Consider the following 23567-nt stretch of genomic DNA (forward strand, 5'->3'; position numbering starts at 1 on the left):
ACGGAGCTGTTATAATCAGGGAGAGGGGCCATTAATGTAGCACATGAACTTTGTCGTCAATTTATGCTCTTTTGTTTAATTTTAATTTTAAAATTTTGTTCTCAGAAAACAAAATATAAATAAGCGCAAATCAGTGATAATGCTAATAATAATATATAGAGAAAAATAATAAAAAGAAAAAAGTTGATGTTATCAGGATCTTTCCCATTTTTTGGTTCAAATTAATTTTTATAAATTTAATGATGTATATGTTATCAAGTCATTTAAAATTTTAAACTACATAACACCATGCACATCGTTAGATGTAACAAAGCAAAATCTTGATCATAAATTATGTATCTTCAGTTGAATGATTTTTAATTGCCCCGCATCCATTATCCGTTCATCCAGATGGGTTACATCAGATTTTCAGCCCCTAAACTTGGTCGGATAAATAGCGGAATATGAGTGAGTGGAAGCGAATATAAAAATATATATAAGATATAAGCCACGGCCTATCCATATATATAAAATAACGTTGTGTGTTTTTAATTTATATTTGTGTTGCTCAATATTTACAATTCAAATTGTATTTTCATATTAAATTTTACAAGTGTATTTAGTTTAAAAAAAAAAAATTAAGCAAATCAAAAAAAGCTCATAACAAGGTTTTAGAAAAACAATAAGCCCATATAAATTAATTTCGTAGTCCAAAAAAAAAAAAGTTCAAAAGAAGCAAAAATTGCAAAGCAGATGTCACATGCGATTAGTAAAAAATTGCCCGCATATGTGTAGTTATGGGCGGATTTCGCTCCATGAACGGACGAGTAGTTACTAAAATCTGTCATTTGCTTAGTACAAATACGGATGAATAATAAGAGTATTATTCGTTCATATAATGCCTTTTACACCCTTATCTTACACTAATCAGAACATGGGAATTGAAAAATTAATTGCTTACACATTTATAAGTTCTTTAGATAATGGAATCCGGGACAAAAATGGTTAAACACCTCTCTTTTCTTACATCAATTACAATTGTTATCTTCAAATTTGTAGAGACAAAAACCAAATTCAAACACTCCTGTTTTGGGGGGTAGGGGTTGAGCTTTGAAGTTACAAATTAAAAGAATGTCAAACTTCTAGATGTGAAGAAAACCTAATTTGCAAGTATAAAGATAATAATAATATAATAGTAAGTGTTGGAGAAAATAAACCTAACTAAAGATATTAATGAAGAGAATGCCTGCCATTGAGCAAACACAATCCAAATAGTTTGACTGAAAAAAAGGAGTTTACAGGCACCATGGTCACTGTCATAAGCCCGTCAGCAATGCCACCACCACTTCCCCACTAGCAAGCAAAATACAAACCACTATACCCCATAGGCTTGCCTCAGCTCTATGCCATCCACATCTTTCACCTTCCTTATATTGCCTACTTTCACAACAGGCTGTGTTGTGAATTCAGCAACATTTCAATCATCCCCTTCTCTCTCTCTCTCTCTCTCTCTCTCTCTCTCAACAATTTTGCTGAATCGCCATTTTTGTGTTTGGAGGATAAGGTAAAAACTACGTCTCCGTTTCTATTTGTTAAGGGGTTTTGGAGAATACTTGATTCTTATTTGAAAAAGTCTTTTGATGTGATGTAAAAGTAAAACTATTTCTGTATTTGTTAATTCTTTTGTTTCAAGAGGACAATGTACACCTACATTCCAAGTCTCCCTTTTATATGCCATGCTTTGGTCATTGTGCTGAAAAATGGGTTTGTTTTGTTGGGGCTGAATTTGAACTTGTCAGATTTGTCAAATGTGTTAACCAACATCTACATAGTCAATAATATGTTTTAATTCTTTGTTATTTGGCTTGAATTATGTGATAGTCAACATTTTGCATAGTCAATGTGTGTTAAATTTCATTTTCTTTAATTATACAAAGAATAAAATTATTCAACTTTTGGACATCCTAATTATCAAGTTTTTTGACCTCAAATTATATATCATATGTTGCCTTTGTCATATATTAGGGGTTTTAAGGAAGTGAGAGCGTTATCTCTTTAATTTTGACATAATCTAAAGGTCGAGTAAACTTCTAATGAATCCAAAAATGTTTTGTTTCTTTCTTTCTCTAAAGAACCATTTATTTTTTTTAATTTACCCGACGGAGGCTTAATACAGGGCGGAACTACGTTGAGGCCCTCCAAATGTCAACACTTTTTCCAAATATTTTATTTTTACCCCTCAAACTTTTATTTTTATTTTTTTGCCACTCACATCTAAAATTCTAGTTCCGCTCTAACTTAATACCTTTTCTTTGGCTAAATTCCTCACTTTTACAGCTAATTCTTTCTTCCAAGAGCTTAAGACTCGTTTGGGTGTGTGATTTTTTAAAAAATTGCTAATACCGAGAGAATTTAGTTTATAAAATTATGTTTGGATGGTTTAAAAAACTTAAGACAAATTTTTTTTTAAAAAAAAAAAGTTGAATAAAATCTGAATATAATTTAATATTTTTTTTAAAAATAATCTCACCCAAACGTGCAACCATGATTTTGAATCAGGAAGATTGCCTAATTTCAAATTCAATTGAAGAAATTGACTACTGATCAGAATTCAAACTAAGACTTTGACTTTGTAAAAACTGAAATAACAAATGGGTGCTATTATCATAAATAGTAATTTCCACTTGAACATACCATGAACTGGTCGTCGTTTCAGATGTATCTTGTTTTCTTTTTCTTCAATCACGTTTTGCGTTTAGATTGACAACATTTTATTAGAATATGTTGAATATTTTATTAACATGATATCACAATCTGATTGTGTTGGAACCAGGGCATGTTTGGGTAAAACTTGGTTTTTTTGAATATATTTTATTATTTTTCAAAAATGTGTTTGTGTTGTTTTCTTGAATTAAAATTCTACTCAAATTTTATCTAATTTTTTTTTTTTTTAATTTTGTCTCTGGTTCTTTAAACCATTCAAACATAATTTAAAAAAACAATTTCTTCTCGGTATTCATAATTTTGAATATAATAAAGAATAGTAAAATATAATACATAAAAATTGCATACTCAAACGAGCCTTACAAATCAAGTTCTAAAAGTGACATGCGTCATATGCTTTCTTATTACGGTTAGAAACATGTGAGAAAATGGATAGATTATTTCCGGATATCACTTTTAAAATTTATGTCATTTATTCTTCTGTATTGTTTGATATTATTTTGTAATATTTAGTACTAATTTATTATTATTATTATTTCTTAATATTTTGTTTTTCTTCAATCACTTTTTGTGTTTTGATTGATAACATTTTATTCTCATCTAAACCGTTATAATATATTGGATATTTATCTTATTAACTTGATATCGGTTTTCTGATTATGCTTCCCCTCAAAAATAATAAAAATAATAATAAAAAAAAAAATAAAAAAAAAAAAGGGAAAGAATTTCACTTACAACCCCTAAAAAACCTTCACTGCTTTTGAAAGAATGTACTTAAATTTTAAAACATCTTAATTTAGGGTATCTATTTTTCAGAGAGTTAATTTCAATCCTTTTAGAATTTTCCTTTAAATCATGTCAAAATTCTCAAAATACCCCTCATTTGTTTTAGGAAAAATAAAATTGCTAAGATTTAGGTGTTGGTTAGAATTTAACGGAATTTACAAAAATACCCACGCCTGAATCTTTGAAAATTTTTATAAATTTTTTTAAAAAAAAAAAACACCAAGAGTATTTGAAAATTTTGACAGGATTTAACAGAGAACTGAAATTGAAACTTTCTGAAAAATGGATACCCTAAATGAGACGTTTTAAAGTTTAGGTACCATTTTTTCAAAAATAGTGAAAGTTCAAGAGTTATAAATGAAATTCTCACAAAAAAAAAAAAAAAAAATTGGTAACCATCTAACATATCAAATCCTGATTTATTTTTCTATATAGTTTGATATTTCTACATAAATATTCTGTAATAATGTGAATACCATTGTGAAGCTGTTTTTTGTTTTTTTGTGAATGGAGGCAATGAGAGACAGCGGATTTGTTACATTGAATTTGAACCTTTAGGAGGGTAAAGCAGAACAAATTCACTTGAATCTATGCTTTTTTATCTTCTTGTCTCTTGTAGACTCTGACCATAAAAAGGTACACAAAGTCAAATGTAATAATAGATGAAAGTAATTATGAACAAAAAGAAAAAAAGATAAAAAAAAGTGCCACAACCAACAAGATCATGAGAATGAGAAGAAGAAGAAGAAGAAGTGATCCCAATGTCATGTTTGAAAACAATTTAGGATTTGAATCATGCCCTAGAGTCCTAGACCAAAGGCCTACAAGCCATATGATTTCATGGGCTAAATCATTGTTAAAAGGCCTATGTCTGCCGGCCCAAGCCAAGCCCAAGCCTAATTAGTAACACATATGGTTGTTCAAATGGGCCAGAACATAGCAAGTGCCCTCTTTTCTTGTCTCTTGTGAATCATTATTTCAAGATGCCCTCTCAAAGTTTTCAAAAAGAGAAATGCTAGGGCTTACAAAATATTTTACAAAAAAAAAAAAAAAAACTCTTACAAAGTGATGTGGCACAACATAGGGATTCATCTCCTTCTCAATCATGTTGTGCCAAATCATTTTGTAAGAGTTTTTTATTATTATTATTATGTTTTCTTAGAACATGATTATTTTGGTTTTTTTCTTCTTCTTCTTCTTACATTAATCCATTAAACTGATGGGAACTACTCCGAGATTGCTTTTCTTTTTGGGTCAATCACTTTTTTAGTACATGTAGTTTAACGCAAAATCAAACAAAGTTGTTGTTTCAAAAAGTATCACGTATAGTACCTGTGGACATCTAGTAAATGCAATTGGTATTTCTTTCCATGTTCCGTCCAATAATTTAACGCATGCTACATCAAATCCAATCACAATTTGACAAGTATCTTATACACTTTATTAATATTATCTTTAAAAAACCCCCTAGGGTCGGCTAGGGGGTGATTGAACCAATCTCCTGGCTGAACCACTCATAATGGCCAACCATCCTTAGGTTTTTTTTTTTTTTTTTTTTTTTTTAAAAAAAAAAATATTATTAACGAGGTATATAAGACAAGTATCCGTCATTGATTGGTTTAACGTGATATGCCATTAAATTATTGGACGGACTATAAACTACTATACCAATTGTATTTATCAGATGTTCACAACTCTACTGGTATCATGTGCAATACTTTCTAAAACTAAGAGATCCATTTGATTTTACATCAAACAACATGCATGCGTAAATAACATTCTTTTTTGTCAAACTCTCCAAACGAAAAATTTAAGTTTGATTAACTTTTAGAGTTGAAACATAGACTTTAATTAAAAACAGAAATAAAGAAGACTTGATCTCACTATTTAAGACTTATTTCTCATTGTTATCATTATTGATGTGGATATATATAAAAAGCCTAAGGCTTGGAAATTAGGGCCCAATTAACATAAGGCTCACTCAATAGAAAGGCAGAAAAGCCTAAGAGCCACATGCCTACACACAACTCAATACCAACGAGTTTCCTCATCCTAGAACAAGAGTTTTACCCTCTTTACCCCCTCTATTTAATGGGAGGAACAAGAGATTAACGCCATATTTTCAATAGATTGGCAAGACAAAGTTACCTTGCCTCAGAACAGAGCTGTTGATGCCAAACTGTAAAAAAAATTATATAATATATTTTTATGAACATAAATTCATGAGACTTTTCTTTGTGAAACATAAATTCTTTTCGCTTTAATGCCTTTTTAAAGCATTTATTTTCTAAAATATTTTTTGCATATCATTTTCTTTTTTTTTTTTGACGAGAAAATCTACTTCTTATTAACTGATAACATAAAATGATCCCCAAAAAGGAAATCTAGAGACACAAACGTTCCCTAACAAAAAGATCTGCAATACAGTTCGGAGGTTCCTCTAATCAAACATCCGAGAAATTTGATCCACTGCCAATCTAGCCAAAGTATGAGCTACATTGTTACACTCCCTTTTAACGTGAACAAAAGTGACAGATCTAAAACCTTGAAGCTCTTGTATTATACTTTCTGTGAGATGACCAGATTTAGCTAGATGAGGAAAAGGGGAAATTATGTCATTCACTACCTGTGCTGCATCTCCTTCCAATATCACCTCAAAGAAACCAACCTCCTTGCAAAACTTGACTGCCCAGAGTGCAGCCAAAGCTTCAGCCATACGTGCTTCTGTTCTCTGAAAAAATACCATGCAACGTGCCCCCATAAAATCCCTCATGCTATTTCTTGCAACCATACCAAGCCCAATAGAGCTATTTTTTTGACTGATGGCTGCATCCCAATTGACTTTTATATGATCATTTGGAGGGGGCTTCCAAGCATGTTGAATCTACACTGTAGGCTCAGCATTTGACTCAGATGTAGACTGATCTGGATTTGAGCACCGCATAAATTCCTCCAGAGTCACTTTTGCTCCTGCAAGTATGTCAGATGGGGAAGAAAAGACTCCTTCAAAAATAAAAGAGTTTCTTCTCAACCATGACCTTCTAGCCGTTATCACCATCAATTCCATAGTTTCCTTTTTGAAACGCACCTGAAAATCTTCAAACAAAGTTAGGAAGGAGCTATAGTTGGTCCCACACTTCTGAAAATTTGACAATGATCCTCCCCAAACATCCTGCGCCGTCGGACATGTCCACATTTAATGGATAACAGTTTCCCTCTTCGTTTTACACACTAGGCACAGGTCATCCTCAATCACTTTTTGGCGCACCGAGTTTACCCGAGTTGGCAAAATATCATGAAATGCCTGCCATGTAAACACTTTCACCTGATTTGGAACTCTGAGGCTCCATAGAAGCTTCCACACCCCTTGGTCACTTGCCTCTGAAGAACCTTGACCTCTATCCATGTCTTGCAAACTGTATCCCAAGTGGTATGCACTCCTAACTGTGAATTGCCATCTTTTGTTTTAAAATGATGTCATGCACATAAAACGTCAGAACTCATAATCACAACATGTATTTATAAAATATTTGTAGTAAAACGTCTCAATAAGTAATATACTTACGATCCTTGAAGACTGATGAGGGACTCCCAACACCAAATTCACCATGATGTACCCTCAATTCAACGTAACACAGTATTAGTCTAAACTTATTCTCAAAGGGCTAATATTTAACCTAGACTCGTCATTTTTGGGCCCTCAGCATTATACTTAAAAAAAAAAAAAAAAAAACCAAACTATTACTCGGATATTATAATAGCATTAGTTTAGTCGATGCCTAAAATACTTTTAATAAAATTGGACATTACAACGACGTTATTATGGAATACCCAATTAATTTGGGCAGCACAACAACGTTATTGTAGTGTTTAAAAACTAATTAAATATAAAAACTACATTTAAAAGTATTAATTTAAACTTCTATGGGCTTTTTGGGCAAGTTAACGACATAATTAAAACATAAAGACCGAAAATTATGAAATCTAATAACAAGAAAAATCTCCTGAACGAATCTCTGAGAAAACTATTCAGAAAACATTTTTCTTCATTTTCTCTCTCTCTAATGCTGAACCACGATAGTGAAAATGAGAGTCGAGGCACGTTTCTTATTATTATTATTATTATTATTATTTTGATAATAGAGAAAATTTCATTAATTAATAATCTTCTGCTTTTCACAAGTACAATAGGCACATTTATTATTTTTATTTTCTCTTCTCAAAATAAAAATATTAATAAACAACCCAAACACAAAACAACACTCCTAACAATATAACAATATAACAATAGTTTTCACCCTTATATATTATATCACAAGACTTTTTTAAATAAAAACAAAAGATACGAACAAAGTCATATACTTTGCTTGGAGAAGGAGAGAATGGAGTAATTACATTTTAACAGTACAATACCCTACTACAGAGTACAGACTACCGTTAAAAGTTGGTTGCTTGTTATATTTCCCCACGCCCACCGGTGTTTCTATCATTCCTATCCGGCTATCCCTTCCTAATTCCTACCTTGGGCGCGAGTGGACCAAGAATGTCCATTACATAAATGGAAATAAAATAAAATAGAAAATAGAAAATATAAAATAGAAACCAACATCGCCTTCACTATGAATCATCATTCATCAAAGTTATCAAACATCATCATCCTCCACTCCTTCACTCGCTCTGCCTCTGACCATCACTCTCTCTAACACACTCACAGAGAGCGAGAGTGAGAGAGATACGACCCCCCCCCAAAGTAATGGCCATTCTGATCCACATTCCCCATATTGCCCCTACAAAGGTCCTCTATTTCCTCCTCCTCCTCCTCCTATCCCCAGCACCACCGCCTGTCCTGGCCGTCAACATCACTGCCCTCCTCTCCTCCTTCCCAGAGCTCTCCTCCTTCGCGTCCCTCGTCTCTTCCACCATCTCCTCCGATCTTGACCACCGCACCTCCCTCACGCTCCTCGCCGTCCCCAACCCCAACCTCTCCTCCTCCGACATCCTCACGCGCGGCCTCTCCTCCAGTTCCCTCGCCGACGTCTTCCGCTACCACGTCCTCCTGCGCTACCTCTCCTGGTCCGAGCTCCACCAGATCCCCCCCTCCGGCCTCCTCGTCACCACTCTCTACCAAACCACCGGACGGGCCACAAGCAACTACGGCTCCGTCAACATCACCTTCAACCCTTCCAACGGCGTCGTCTCGATCCGCTCACCCGCCCCTTACGCCCCCTCTAACGCTACCGTTTTGTCCCTCCTCAAGACCCTTCCCTACAATGTCACCATCTTCACAGTCGATTCCCTCCTCGTTCCCTACAATTTCGATCTCATGGCCTCCGAGACGCGCCCCCCTCTGGGCCTCAACATCACCAAGGCCCTCATAGACGGCCATAACTTCAACGTCGCGGCCTCCATGTTGGCGGCCTCTGGCGTCGTCGAAGAGTTCGAGGCCGACGAGCGCGGCGCCGGGATCACACTCTTCGTCCCGACCGATGCCGCCTTCGCCGATCTTCCGGCCACCGTGAGGCTCCAGTCTCTGCCGGCGGACAAGAAGGCGGTGGTCTTGAAGTTCCACGTGCTCCACTCGTACTATCCGTTGGGTTCTCTGGAGTCGATCGTGAACCCGGTCCAGCCCACATTGGCCACCGAGGACACGGGCGCTGGGAGATTCACGCTCAACATCTCGAGGGTGAACGGCTCAGTGGCGATCAACACTGGGATCGTTCAGGCGTCTGTGACCCAGACCGTGTTCGATCAGAACCCGGTGGCGATCTTCGGGGTCTCGGAAGTGCTGTTGCCGGGGGAGATTTTCGGGAAAAACCCTACTGAAAATGCCAAGCCCGGAACCACCGTGATGCCCGGCGCTACCCCTCCGGATATCTCTCTTTCACCGGAGAATTCGCCGGGACTGGACGGCCCGCCCTCGCACCTGTCGTCTCCGCCTGGTTTCCGCCAAGATATCACATCGGGAGCGGCCATTGGTGGGGGTCTACGGCTCTTGGTACTCGCTTTGTGTTGTATAGAATTGTATTTAGCATTATGAGATTAATTAATTTGCCTCATAATTATTGATTTTTTTTTTTACACGGTGAATTAGAATTGCAATTGGGATGCATAGGCAGCCTTTTTTTTCTTTTTGCAATTTTTCTGTTGTTATTGAATGTCAATTGTGTTAAGGTCGGAATAATTTATATCAAATAGCACCATTTTTGTTTTCATCTTTGTGAAGGGCTTGAATTCTTTGATAAATTTTTGCTCCCACATTGCAAATTTCCTTCAAAATTTGGACTTGATCTGCTAATTTGCATATCTGGATGCTTTTGGTTACTCCTTTTTTGTGTTCTAGTTTCATGCATGCAGTAACCGATGAGAACAGAATTGGGGTTTCAATGCGTTTGACCCCAAATGCAGGAAATTCTGCAGATTTTTCTCGGAAATGGGAAGGGAAATTGGTGGGTGTGAATGAAACGATCAGATTCGAGAGCCTGAGCCTGAGCCTGAGCCTTTCTCCTGTCGTAAAAGTTAGAAAGTTTCATTCTCCATAGCCTTTCAGAACCAGAAATGCTTTTTTCTGCGAAAAATTTACGCCCGGTTTGTACGCTAGGAATGTGTACATACACGTGGGATTTTATGCTAATGCTATGTTTCAATTCTAATGAATGGGATAAATAAGATTAGGGCTCTTTTGTTAATATATATATATATATATCTATATAGTTTGTTTACTAGGAAAGAATATGAAACAAATATTTTAAGGCCTTGTAATTGAAATGTATGTGAAAAATATGTGCATTATTTAATTATTTTTGATATGGCCACACAAGAGGAGGGAGGGGAATTCGAATTAGTGACTGCTTCATGAAACGTGATTTCCAACCGATTAAAGAATACATTTGAAAAAAATATTATCTGCAAAAAAAAATTGGTTGGTTTATTAAATTTTGAGAAGTGTTTTTAAAAACCCAAAAATTGAGAAATATTTGTACAAAATAAACGGAAAATTTTAAAAATATATATATATAAAAGGTGGCAATTTAAAAAGGCAAAAAAAAAATGAAAATTTTACCAAACACCCTTAAAAAAGCCTCTCTCTTAGTCTCTTTTTCTTTTTTCTTTTTCATTTATTTTCCCTTCGCTTTATAAGCGACCAGCTCACAGACTTGTCTTCCTGCTATGCACTGTATGCAGCTCAGCTGAGTTCAGTCCCGAGGCATACATTAATAGAGCCTCAGTTGCTGACAGCGAGGCTGACTGGTGTCGTTAATTTTTCAAAAAGCGATGGGCATTTTCGTCAGACTTGGACATCTGCACGCAGAGAATCTCCTTTGGGGATGTTAATTGCCGGTAGGGCAAGTAATTACTGAAGAAAGTGCGTGACAGATGGCAGGCCCTTTGGTGGCCCCACAGATGGACGGTGGTGATCTACAACAAGTTCAAGGGCCTCACCTGCTGTTGTTTAACTTGTTTCCACATTTCTATGCCGCTGGATGTTTGATTGGACTGCCACTGGACAGTGTACGGTCAGATCTAAGTGCGACTGTTTGGGCAGGGGAATCTACAGTGTGACCTGCTCAGATGCCTCTTGCTGTGCTTATCCATTCGTGGGCACTGGTTGGTCATTGGCACATTGCTGCCTTTTAGATTTCACAGATGTGGGTCCCAATGTTTACCTTTAAATCCTTTTTTTAGTACCAAAAGTTATAGAAAGTTTATCAGCAAAGCCTAATTATGCGATCTTGATCTGTGTCGAATATAAACTAGTTAAGGATCTTCTTTCCCAGGCCCACTAAAAAGTACCATGTTAATGGGTCACCTATTGGCATAAACGCACTAATTTAGGAAATTAAATGAAACAATTTTTTTTCGAGAAATATGTTTTACAAATATCATTATTTAAAAAACAAGAGTGTATTTGTTGGACCGATAAAAATTGAATTGAGCAAAGTGTACTGTTAAGAATAAAGTTTTCCTCTCTAAATTAATAAATTATGAAAAAGAAAGAAAGAAGATATAAAAACAGTTTCCGAACATGAAGTTGTTTTCATGATTGAAACACTAAGGATGTCCGGACAACCCATTAACATGTTCAGACACCGCCGCATAAAACCTTATGCGAATTTAAGTTTTGTTATAACAGTTTCCGGTATAGTGACGTACACATTTGCTGGCGCTTGTTCCGATAGCTGCAAAACAATAAAAGTAAGCAAATGAGCTTGTCGGAAATGCTGATTGAATCTCACTCTAATGCTGAAGTCGGTTGTTGGGAGACAACTTGTATCAAGTGTGAAAATGCAAAAATTCATTCATCTAATACCTGGTAGTTTTCACTTATTTATGGACAGAACTTTAACTGTCGTTCCATATTGTGTGTGACTTAATTTGCTGATTCCAAGATTTCTCTCCAAGATCTCCAAAGTTATAATCAATATTTGAATTCAGAGCACCCTAGATGTTTTGAAAATCTTAAGAGTGGTTTTATCCTGGGATTTCCTCCATATCGATCTTCTTCAATGTATTTGTCCTCGGATAACATGACATGCATATTGTCTCCTGTATTCTCAGGATTTGCCAATCTAGAGATATCCTCGGTTAACACCGTTGGTGACTACGTTTTGATGGGCTTTTTTCCCTTATCATCTTTACAAGCCTGCGTTTTCATGGGCCTGTACATGTTGGTAAGCCTACTCCTTCGTGTTTGTTGGGAATATTTTCCAACCAGTTTCAAGTTTGATTTTTACAAATCTATAAAATGACTTGGAAGGAATGAGTTTTAAAGAATAGGCATTGTTCTTCCATGCTGATTTAGAGTGTCTTTATATACTACGAGCTTAACATTGATTTGTGTGCCAAGATATGTTGATGATATTTGCCTAGAAGATTAATTATCTTAGAGTGATCAAACCATAAGGTATTCTACATCAACAAACTGTTTGAAGTCTACCGGTGGGTAGGTAAAGATATGAAGAATAACAATTGGCCAGTGACGAGCTAGAGTTGTTGCAGTCAGGAGGCAACTAAGGAGCTTGTCTGAACACAAATTGTCTTATTTATTACAAAGGGTTGTAAGTGTACTATGCTTGTATATTGTATCTTTCTTAGTGTTCATTTAATAAGTTTGACTACCCCGAACTGGTTTTACCTTTGAAATGTAAAGTGTTTCAAAGGTTTCTACTTCGTCAACGAAATCTTAGTATGTTGATGTGTGATTGATTTTAATGCTTTCTTGAGTAGTTTGATATATTAGTTTGCTACAAATTTTACTACCTAATTAGTTAATGTGAGCGTTAGGTCTAAATTATAATTCTCAATTACTGTTGAACGCACAACTTCTATTATTGCTGGATGCGTAGCTACCGTCATTGATAAATGTGAAACGCGCATCTACTATTGCTACTGAACACGCAACTGCTATTACTACTAAATGTGCAACTATTATTACTGTTGGAATACCATCATTGATGGACACGCAACATGCATATATTATTAATGTTGAACGCGCATTTGTTATTACTGTTAGATGTGTAGCTATTGTCAATGATGGACACGCAATGCACATATATATAATATTACTGTTGAATGTCCAATTACTATTACTGTTGGACGCGTAACATGCATCTATTATTACTAATGAATGTGCAATTGCTATTATTGTTGGATGTGTAACTATTGTTACTGATGGACACACAATGCACATGTACTATAATTGTTGCTGGATATGTAGCTACTGTCACTGATAGACTTGTAGCACGCACTATTATTATTGTTGAATGCATAGTTGCTATTACTCTTGAACTCCTCTATATTACTATTGTTGAACATGTACCGACTATCGTAACTGGGGCGACCATTATTATTGCTATTGAATCTATACTTATCATTATTAATGAAATAATAATTATTGTTACTAGTGAAGTTATGATTATCACTACTCCTACAACTAAATATAATGACCGTTGATCGTATTCACGTGGATTGTCTTATGGGATTTTGGGCTTTAGTCTTTTGGGGGCCCATAATGGTTCCGTAGCCTCCAACTTCCCCAATTAGCGTGAGTTCCGAGCTTAACTCCTTCTCTAAAGACCTTGAGACCAAAAGGGGGTTGTCCACCCGATTTTCTAACACCTAGACAACAACCGAAAAAAAAGTGATTAATAATGACACGTATTCTAAGCCCATTAGAGCTATATTTGTTTTTCTTTTAGGTCCATTCTCTAGTAGATATATTAAGTTATTTGGGTTGGGCAAATTGCTCAAGGAGAATGACTCCTTGTGGCGCGTGAATAGGTGAGGTGGCAAACTTGGTGTCTAAGTTTAACCTAGCTTAGAATTCACATATCCATTTAAATGGGTTTTGTGCATGAGAGCCCACACTCGCCATAATCAGAATTGAGGATAGGATCTAAAATGTCTAAAGAGACAATCCTAGTGGCCTAAAAACCTTAGCTGTTTTTAAGGTTTCGCTTCATCAATGTATGTGATTTCTTCTTTGAATATGCATGTTGCTTTTGTTTTTGAAAAATTGGTGGTATGTTTATCATGAAGTTTGACCCATTAGAATTCTTCCAATATTACGTGTGATTGATTAACATATGTGTTTCCAACAATGAGAATAACGAGACAATTGAGATGAGATGGCATAACAACTATCCCATGTGCCGCGTTTCCGGCCTTGTGACTTAAGTGGCTAACTAGTTGGTTCATTCGGCCCATTAAGGTCCATGATTTGAGCTCAATTGCCAAGACTGGTCTACTAATATAAACTATGTGACTTAAATAAATAAATAAATAAATAAATAAATATATATATATATATATATATATATATATATATATATATATATATATATCAACTATGTGAGCACTCTCCTTATTCAACATATGAGCTCAAATGCCAAATATGAATGCTACATCAAATATTTATAAATCTTATATTTTCATTTTTTTATAAATCAAAACAACATTATTTTGAGAAATATTTATTGCAAATAAAATTATATTAAAAAAAAAAAAAAAAAAAAAAAACTCAGTAACGCAGAGTCCAATTTCTAGCCCAAAAAAAAAAAGAAAAAAAAGAAAAAGGCAATATGATGATGATGAGTATGTTACGAAATCCCCACTAGAGAAAGTACGACGTCACTATTCTGAATTGCATTGAAACATACATGGGCATTGATATGGTACGAACATGTGCAGTTGTTGGGCAGTGGCTACGACGTCAAAAGCAACAGATAGTTTGCACGTGTACGGAGATTGTTAACTCTTACGGATGATCATATGCATGGACAAGCCTTGCACGTGAATGCTCGGTCATGACGCCCATTGCCGTGGATTTTTGTGCCTGCTTGTCAAACTGCCCTATGCATGTCGCTATAACTCGTCACCGTTTTTGTCGTGCACAACTCACGAGTCGAGTTGCGAAGAGGCCTCCCTCTCAATCAAACGCTTATCTTTCAAGATTTTTAGGATATTCTATTTTATATATATATATATATATATATTTTAATTTATTATACTTCCATCCACCCGATTGGACCCGGGCTAAAGGGACCCATCTGGGCTCAATGACTGGGCCTAAACTGCAGATTCCCATGGGCCATGCAAATCAAAGAGTAAGGCCTCGTTTAGTTTTAAGAATGACTATTTTATTAAAAGAATAGATGTACGTTACAATTTGTAAGGAAAAATTGTTTCGCCATCTCACAATACCTAATAAATGTCTTAAGAAGCAAGGATTTTGGTGTCACCGCTTCATCAAAACCGTACCACACCGGCAAGGAATTCAGTGCCATGATTTACATCACATTAATCGTGATTTTAGTGTAATTTTTGGATTTGTTAATTACATTAAAATTATGACGGACATATATAGGTAACCAAACAACCTAAAATTTTCCATGATGTGTATAAAAAAGTAGAAAAAAGATTGGTTAACCTCATCCTAAAGACATTTTGGTCTATTAAATTATTAATTGTGTTTGTATGATCTAAATTACCAAAATATTCAAACATAATTTAAGTAGGGAGTTGTTCTGTTCATAGAAATTAACTTTAGTGCTAGTAGAGCTTCTTCTGGATAAAAGGTAAAGAATATGTTGATAAAGGGTTGGATATTCCAATCTTTTGTATTATTATTTTTTTCTTTTGATGAAAAATAGAAGCTGACTGGGAAAAATGAATAAAGGAAGAAAAAAAAGGAAGAAGATGCTGTGCTTACCTGGTGAATTATGTTGCTTTCTGTATAAAATATTCTTCTTAGAGAAACAACAGAACAACTTTATATGGGTACAACTTGCTAAATAAGCCAAAATTCTCCACCACAGCCTGCTTTTCACTTTCTTCTGATTATTTTGTTTTTAAAAAGAGAAATGTTTTAGGATTTGTTTGAGTTTGAATTTTACTATTCTTTATTATATTTAAAATTACAAATATCGAGAAAATTTATTTTTTAAAATTATGTTTGAATAGTTTAGAGAATTTAAGACAAAATTGAAAAAAGTTGGATAAAACTTGAGTTGAATTTGAATTTCAAAAATCAACCCAAACATATTTTCCAAAAATAATAAAATATAATAAAAAAAATGAGTTACCCAAACATGCCCTTACTTCTCCTTTCTTTTCTTTTTCTTTTCTTTTTATTTATTTATTAAATAAAAAAATTAGTTCCTAAATGATATGTCATCATCCCATGATTGACACATCATTTATGAATCAACTTTTTGAAGAAAATAAAAATTTGGTAAGAGTAGTACTTCTCTTTTAAAAAAAGTGAGACACGAGTGCATGACCAATTAACTAGAGTATAACCAAATGATCAAAGTTTTTTTTTTTTTTTGATCAAAGGGAATATCTAATTTAATCTATTAAACTAATATGTAACCAAAATACACGTGAGAAATACATATATTTTGAATACATGTAATTCTAACGTGCAATTTGTTTTTGGCCGGTTGGTAATAAGCTTAAGAATATGATATAGTTGTATTTGCATTCATAAAACCCGGTTAAAAGATTTGCTAGCCTAAGCTCCTGAAGCAACGGCCGATTTAAGGGTGGATCAGGCACACTGCTATCTCTTAAGGAGTATGTTAGAAGATAAATGCTAGAAGCCACACTTTTATTTCGTCATAATTTTATCTGGTTGATGTTACAGTGTCAATCAGTCATTCAAAACAAGAGAGAAATAATAATATGTTTTTTTTTGTTTTTAGATACTCACAAGGGAAAAGAAACTAGGGAAATAGAGAATAAAGGAGAATATGAGAATGCAGCTAGAAAACAATCTGGTTGCAGCCCAATTTTCCATCGATATGGAAAAAATGGGCTAACAACGTTGATATCAGTAGCCTGGAAACGAATCGTTTTATCTCTATTACTATTAACCACGGACCCCTTGTGTGTTGGGCCTAGTACTTCTGGGCTTATAATCCCTAGCTTCGGCCTTTGACGTTGACCCACAAACGCCGTACCAATTCCAAGCAATTGCGTTTCGCGTGCAATGTAAAAAGACAAGACAACGACTAAAATTCGTGGTTTTCAAACCATCTCATGAGTTGACTCAGTCAAAATGAGCGTGGTCCACGCATTGGAAAATCTGAAAGCTTTAGACTAAAGAGATCACCTCAAATTTGAGATGATTTATATAAATTTATAATTTATATATAAATTTACGTGATTGTCCATATAAGAGACACGTGGTACCACATATATAAAAAGAAAATTAATCAAATAAATTTAAATATTTAATAACTAATGTAACAAGTGTTATGCGATCGAAATTAATAGTAATGTCTAGCAAATATTTGTACAAAATAGAATAATAGGTTATTAATTTTAGAATTAATAAAAAGTGATAATGTGATATAAAGTAAATAAAAAAATTATTTATATTATAATAAATTTTTTTATTTAAATATTAATAAAAAATTATTAAAATAAAATAAAAAAAATATGAGAAAAAGGAATATGAATAATAGTAAGCACTATCGTGGCCTGTACATGTCTTTCCAAACATGGCCAATGAATCCCGTGAGAAGAGGGGGGATTGATGTGTCAACACACACGGTCAAGATCACGTTGGTCAATTCAATTGAAGTTCAGACAAACGGGTCAACATTTGCATTAATACTTTGAAGCTCAAGTGGATTGGTTATAAATAATGATTTAATTAGCCTTTAACAAGGACTTGTAGAACACCATGCAAATATCACACAGCCGCTTCTACATTATTCTCGTTTGGAGCCACATGCTTGACTTACAGTGCTCCTTAACTTTATGCATATTTTTTTTTTTTAAAAAAAAAAAATGGAAAAAATATGTTTAGTCTTCTTGGAGCGCTAATAGCAAATACCCTGTAAATGGTTCACTTTCCTAAATATAAGAAAAATTTGAAAAAAAGTCACAACAAATCACTTACATCAGTTTTCCTATATTTCTCTTAAATCCTTGGGTAGCTACAGTATTAAGTAGCACTGTAGCTACCCAATGAATTATATAATAATAAAAATGACAAAAAGTAGGAAAATAAGAAAATAAATAAAATAAGAATAAAGAAAGAATATTTAATTGATATAAGAAAATATAAGGAAATCTATTGTGAAATATTTTTTTTTATAGGAAAACAAAAAGTAATTTTGTTCCCTAAATTTAGGGAAAATGATTAGGTATCTGCTGCTAGTGTTCTTAAAACATTTTTTTTTTTCTAAATTAGGTTGAAAAAAATTCATTTAACATAATTTATTAAATTGATACATGTAAAAAAATGCATGTGATTCTCACATGTATTTTTTTATTCTTAAAAAAAAATAGCACTCCTAAACTTAACATCTCTCTAGCACTTAGACCACAACCATTCACTATGTTACTAATAATTTCAAAATTTTAATCTTATGGGTAATTGTAGATGGACAACAAGAAATAAGAGGAAAGCATTACATTATAACCATTGGATTTGACCTAGGTCAATTTCTAATTAGAATTAAACCTGAGAATTGAAACAAGTTTACCAATTTTCACGAGCCTAATTCCAACTAAAATTAAACCTAAGCCAAATTCATAACTATTGAGAATAATTTATATATGGATTTGGCGCAAACCAGGTCTTTTGTACTTTCCAATAAGAAAATGACATATCAGCGTGAAATACAAAAACTAAAAAAAATAAAATAAAATGAAAACACTAGATTATTTGTTATTCTCTTCCACAATCATCTTCTAAACTCTAAAATTTCCATTCCTCTAATTCTAACGCCAGAGAAATCAAGGCAACCAGAATACCTTAGTTGAACCGCCCGTAAAATTACCGTCTCGCTCTCTCTCTCTCCCCTCTACGCTACATTAGTAATTTCTATCTGATCCACACTAATATGAATCAAATAACCAACCAATTACCATATTTACACATTTATGAAGCGAGTGAGAGAAGACTTCTACAAAACGGGTAATTTCTATCCGATTCTAGTGTTACCAAATTTCCATATTCACAAGGATATGAAGTGAGAGAGAGAGAGAGAGAGAGAAGACGACTGTTAAAGTCTTTTGTTCCACTTACGTATTCTGGTTGCCTTGATTTTTTTAGTGGCACTAGAATTGAGGAATTAGAATTTAATTTTTGTGTTTCACGTTAACGCGCAAGTCATTCTCTTATTAGAAGGCACAAAATAAAAATCCTATATGTGCCAAAATTCTTATACAAGTTATTCTCGTAACTACTACGCCAGTACAGTGATGACATCACCCCAATTAGCATTAGCCTAATCTCTACTCACCATTTTAATATTTAATGGTTGGTAACCCAAACTAAGCCTGTGCTTGACCTATTTTATATATATATATATAAAGCGTATCAAATAAGACGGTTGGTCATCTAGATGTAACCCTTTGCTTTCATAGACCCGGTATTTGATAGACTCGGCTCGAAGCTTTGGACCAGGCTGAGTCAGACATGGAGGGAGTGGACCAGGCTTGGCTGCTACTGCTTGTGGGCGCCGAAAAAGGCTTTGGCTTTGGCTTTGGCTTTGGCGTCTATTTCCTTTCCGGGTCTTCTTTACTAACTACCAACGACCTTCTTCTACTTCTTCTTCTTCTGGTGTACGGTTAACCAAACCAATATATCTCCCGCTTGCATATTTGTTATATTTGTTACAGAATTTATGATCTTTATTACTCTCTAGCTGTGTCCTCCTCCGCCTTCAAAGCCCGCCATGATTCTGGGACTCTAGCTATCGTAGCTCTAGAGGAGCTAGCCGCCAAAAAAGGTTACAAATGTTGTTTCTGTTACTTCTTTTTGTTCAATGAATTTACACAATAAATTTTGAAGTACGTTTGCTTTTCGCTAGCTAGCTGTTTTTGTTGTTTCATGGTTCCTAAACATTCATTAGCTGTATTAAATTATCTGATATCTTCAGGTTGAGACTCAATTTCTTTAACTGCTACTTGGGTTTGATGGGGTTTTGACAAAACTTCAAGTCTGCTGTCTTGATTGACATCCATCAATAGAGTTTTTGTTCGACCCTTTTCTATTTTCTAGTAGATCGATATACATAGTTATGTTACTTTTGTTCAATCTTTTTATGACTATAAATTCGATTATCTCTAGCATGTGTTTGTTGAAGGTTAGAAACAGATGTATATCGGAAACAGAGAAAGAAACGAAAATTTAGAAGCTTTTTGGGCATAACTATTTTGGTCTTTGGGTTGGTGGAGCAGGAATTTCATACTTGAAACAGTCAGATTAAATCCTGTTCGAGGTCCTAGTTTTCCATCTCTTTTACATGGTATTTGATCTTGTTATCTTAAAGAAGGATATGGATTGAAGATCGTTTGTGGTATATAGGTTTTGGGTAATCAGTATTCTGTGTTATTGTTTCATAACTTATGTGCCTGGAAATTCTTACTCGTTTGATTGCATTAACAAACAACTCAACACATAAAACACTCACAAAATACTTAAAACTACTTTTACCTTTATGTCACGTCACAACCAAAAAGCCAAAAAACATTATCTAAAAAGCATTACCAAACGAGCACGAAATATTTGGTAAGTGCGAGCTTTCTATATTGTTTAATGGTGTTTTTATGTTATATCAGGTATCTACAAGACAGTTTCCCTAGTGGCTGAAATCAATTGTCTCTCTAGTGGGTTTCAGACCACTTTTTTTTTTTGTCTTAAACATGGGAAGGCACTTGGAGCGCACACTCTCTGGCGTTCAATTTGAGGAAAGTCATCCAGGCTGCATGTGGGGCATAATCCATATCCTCGACTACCATCATTGGCACCATGTCAAAAAGATGCTTCCACACAACAAGCACAGTGGAGGAAGACATGCTAGATGTAGGTTTTCTCTTGATCATATATATATATATTGGTTGCCGTTGGTGTTTCCTCTTTTCTCTATGCTTTACATTTCACTAGTTTTTTTTTCCTTGTCTGTAGGCAAAGTAAGTTCAAGAACAAATTTGAAAAAGCGTGACATTGAAGTGCAAGAACTAATGAATTCTGTAGAAGAAACCTTGCTGGTAAGTTTATGCAATACATTAACTTACCACAGAATTTAACAGATGCAAGTAGTGATATGATGTATTGCATGCAGTGAAACATAAACTGACAGTATATCGTGTTAAATCACCACTTATTACAAAAACTTAAACTAATATGAATGGATGAATTCAATCATTTAATTTATATTCTAACATATTATATGAAATATATATCAGGTTGAACAGCATAATACAGAAACCAGCACTGCAAGCACCAAAAAAAGACCAGGCAAAGCTCGTATAAAAGAATTAATTGCTAAAGAAATGTCCACAGAAGAAAAACACAGATACTGGAATTTAATCCATGCTGCTAGAATGTGGTTGCGGCGAATTATTCCAGCCCATCATTTTAACAAATCTCTTGGTGAAATACACGCTGATGGGACAAATCCAATCATTCTCCTTCAAAAAAGTGCTGACACTTCTTCCACTGGATTGCAATATTCATCTCCTCCATTGACCTCTGAAAAATGTGACACAGGATTAGAAGCCTCGGGAAACCAGAAACTCGTGGAAACTGACCAGCTGAAGGGAGATGTTTCTAATAACCAGTTTAAGGTAAACAAGGAGTATTTTCTAAATATTCTACGAGAGCCAAACATTGGAACAAAGCACTTCCACAGTCTGCAGAATTCCAATCCCAATGCTAGATTAACCAAGTCTGTGTCATATCCTGTAGCAAATTCACCACCCTCAAAAAATATTAGGCCTAGAACTGTCAAACACAAGCAAAATGAAAGTTGGTCCTTCCCAAAAGGTGAAAAATTGCTTGCTGCTTCCCAGGCATCCAATTCTCAGAAGGAATATCATTTGAAGTCAATGCCTTTGGATTCGTCCCAGGGATTAAGTCACCGAGGGTGGAATCAACAGGTTATTAATCGTTTCAAAGAAATTAAGCAGAGAATAAAGCATGCCCTCAAGGATAACAGAAAAGAAAGTAACCACACGTCTACCGAAGCAGTCCTTGAAAGAGATCCTTCTGGAAAAGAGATGTCTAAAAGGCCAGAGATTTCTGATTATGATCTCAGCAGGGGAAGACCAGACGGCATACAAAGAACATCCTCTCTTAACGGGTCTCTGGATAGATATACTGAGTTGTTTGAGCGTAGTTATGGCAGAGAAGTCAAGTGGCTTCAATCTAAGAGCCTAAAGTTGACAAACGAAAGTAAGATTCCATCAAGTGGGCGTGCTCCAAAGTCCTACAGAAGAAGACTCTCTCTGCCTGATCTTGATTCTTTTTGTTCCTTTCTAAATGAGGCATCTACTGATGCTCTAAGCTCAGAGATGCTGACAATGGCTGACAATGATCATTACAAAGAACCAAAGACAGTCAGCACCCCAGTCGAGGCACAGACAATTGAACAAACACATGCTGATCTAGAGACTGAATTTCAGAAAGATATGACTAAAGTAATTGACAGCCGTTGCAATATCCAATCTTCAGACGATCCAACAGTGGGTGGAAATTATGAGGGAACTGCTAAGACAGGTGGCCTTAGCAGAGAGCTTGCACATCCTTGTACAGAGCTGGCAGAACCAGGTCCAGTTTCTGATCTTGAAACTTGCTTTCCAGACGATATAACCAGCATTGCAGAGCTTCCAATTTATGAAGGTAACTGTACACACCTCTTACCAATGTAGTTATCTGAGGCTAACAAAGTTTCTTGCTTAATATAATGGAATTTGAAATAAGACATAATCCCCAACACCCAGGTTATAATCGCTGTCTTTTCTTGTTGAAACATGATTCATCTTTGGTAATGAACTTGATGATTTGCTTGAAGCTCAAGTTACTTTTTCCTGTACCAGGTCTGGGGTTAAATCCTAGGGGTTCTCAAATGGAGGAGGCAGATACTTTTGTTGAAAATCACTTCCTGCATTTTCATTTGGATGATGCTGAATTCAACTATGTGAGACTTGTTCTTGAGCTGTCAGGCTTCAACAAAACAGAGCACCTTGGGACATGGTACTCACTAGAGCAGCCACTGTCTCCTTCATTGTTCGAGGAATTGGAGGCTTTGTTTCACCCTGAACTTGAAGAGTATGGAGAGGAAGTTGATGGCAGTTGTGATGATCACCGGGTTCTCTTTGATTTAATCAATGATACACTCCTTGAGATTTATGAGAGATCGTTCACCTACTTCCCAAGGGCCTTCTCCTTCAATCACCACATCCGTCCAATGCCTAAGGGGCACCATCTTCTTGAGGAGGTCTGGGAAAAACTTGGTTCGTACCTAAGCTTGAGGCCAGAGCTGGACCAGTCATTAGATGATGTTGTGGCTCGAGATTTGACAAAGGGTGATGGTTGGATGAACCTCCAGTTTGATAATGAGTGTGTGTCCCTTGAGCTAGAGGATTTGATTTTCGACCAACTCTTAGATGAACTTATCTGTTCCTGATCAGATTCTTTAACCCTCCTACATGCAGCCTTGTATGTAAAGTTTTTTTTTTTTGCAGTGTATTGTATATACTTAGAATTTAGAATTATTCTATCAATTGTTATGGTCTAATTCATTATTAAAAAAAAAAAAAAAGAAAGAGCCCATTGT

General features: G+C 35.1%; 2 protein-coding genes across 2 annotated transcripts; both read left to right on the top strand.

Moving 5' to 3' along the window:
- The first annotated feature begins 8108 nt into the window (after positions 1–8108).
- Positions 8109–9711, top strand: LOC133878455 (fasciclin-like arabinogalactan protein 4). Its single transcript, XM_062317013.1, has one exon. The coding sequence runs from the start codon at positions 8243–8245 to the stop codon at positions 9524–9526; it is 1284 nt and encodes a 427-aa protein (XP_062172997.1). The 5' UTR covers positions 8109–8242; the 3' UTR covers positions 9527–9711.
- A 9798-nt stretch (positions 9712–19509) lies between these two features.
- Positions 19510–23528, top strand: LOC133878092 (protein TRM32-like). Its single transcript, XM_062316589.1, has 5 exons — positions 19510–19736; positions 20569–20812; positions 20915–20997; positions 21196–22630; positions 22828–23528. The coding sequence occupies exons 2-5, from the start codon at positions 20653–20655 to the stop codon at positions 23415–23417; spliced, it is 2268 nt and encodes a 755-aa protein (XP_062172573.1). The 5' UTR covers positions 19510–19736; positions 20569–20652; the 3' UTR covers positions 23418–23528.
- The last annotated feature ends 39 nt before the right edge of the window (positions 23529–23567 follow it).

This window comes from Alnus glutinosa, chromosome 9, assembly GCF_958979055.1.
Source record: "Alnus glutinosa chromosome 9, dhAlnGlut1.1, whole genome shotgun sequence".
NCBI lineage: Eukaryota > Viridiplantae > Streptophyta > Magnoliopsida > Fagales > Betulaceae > Alnus > Alnus glutinosa.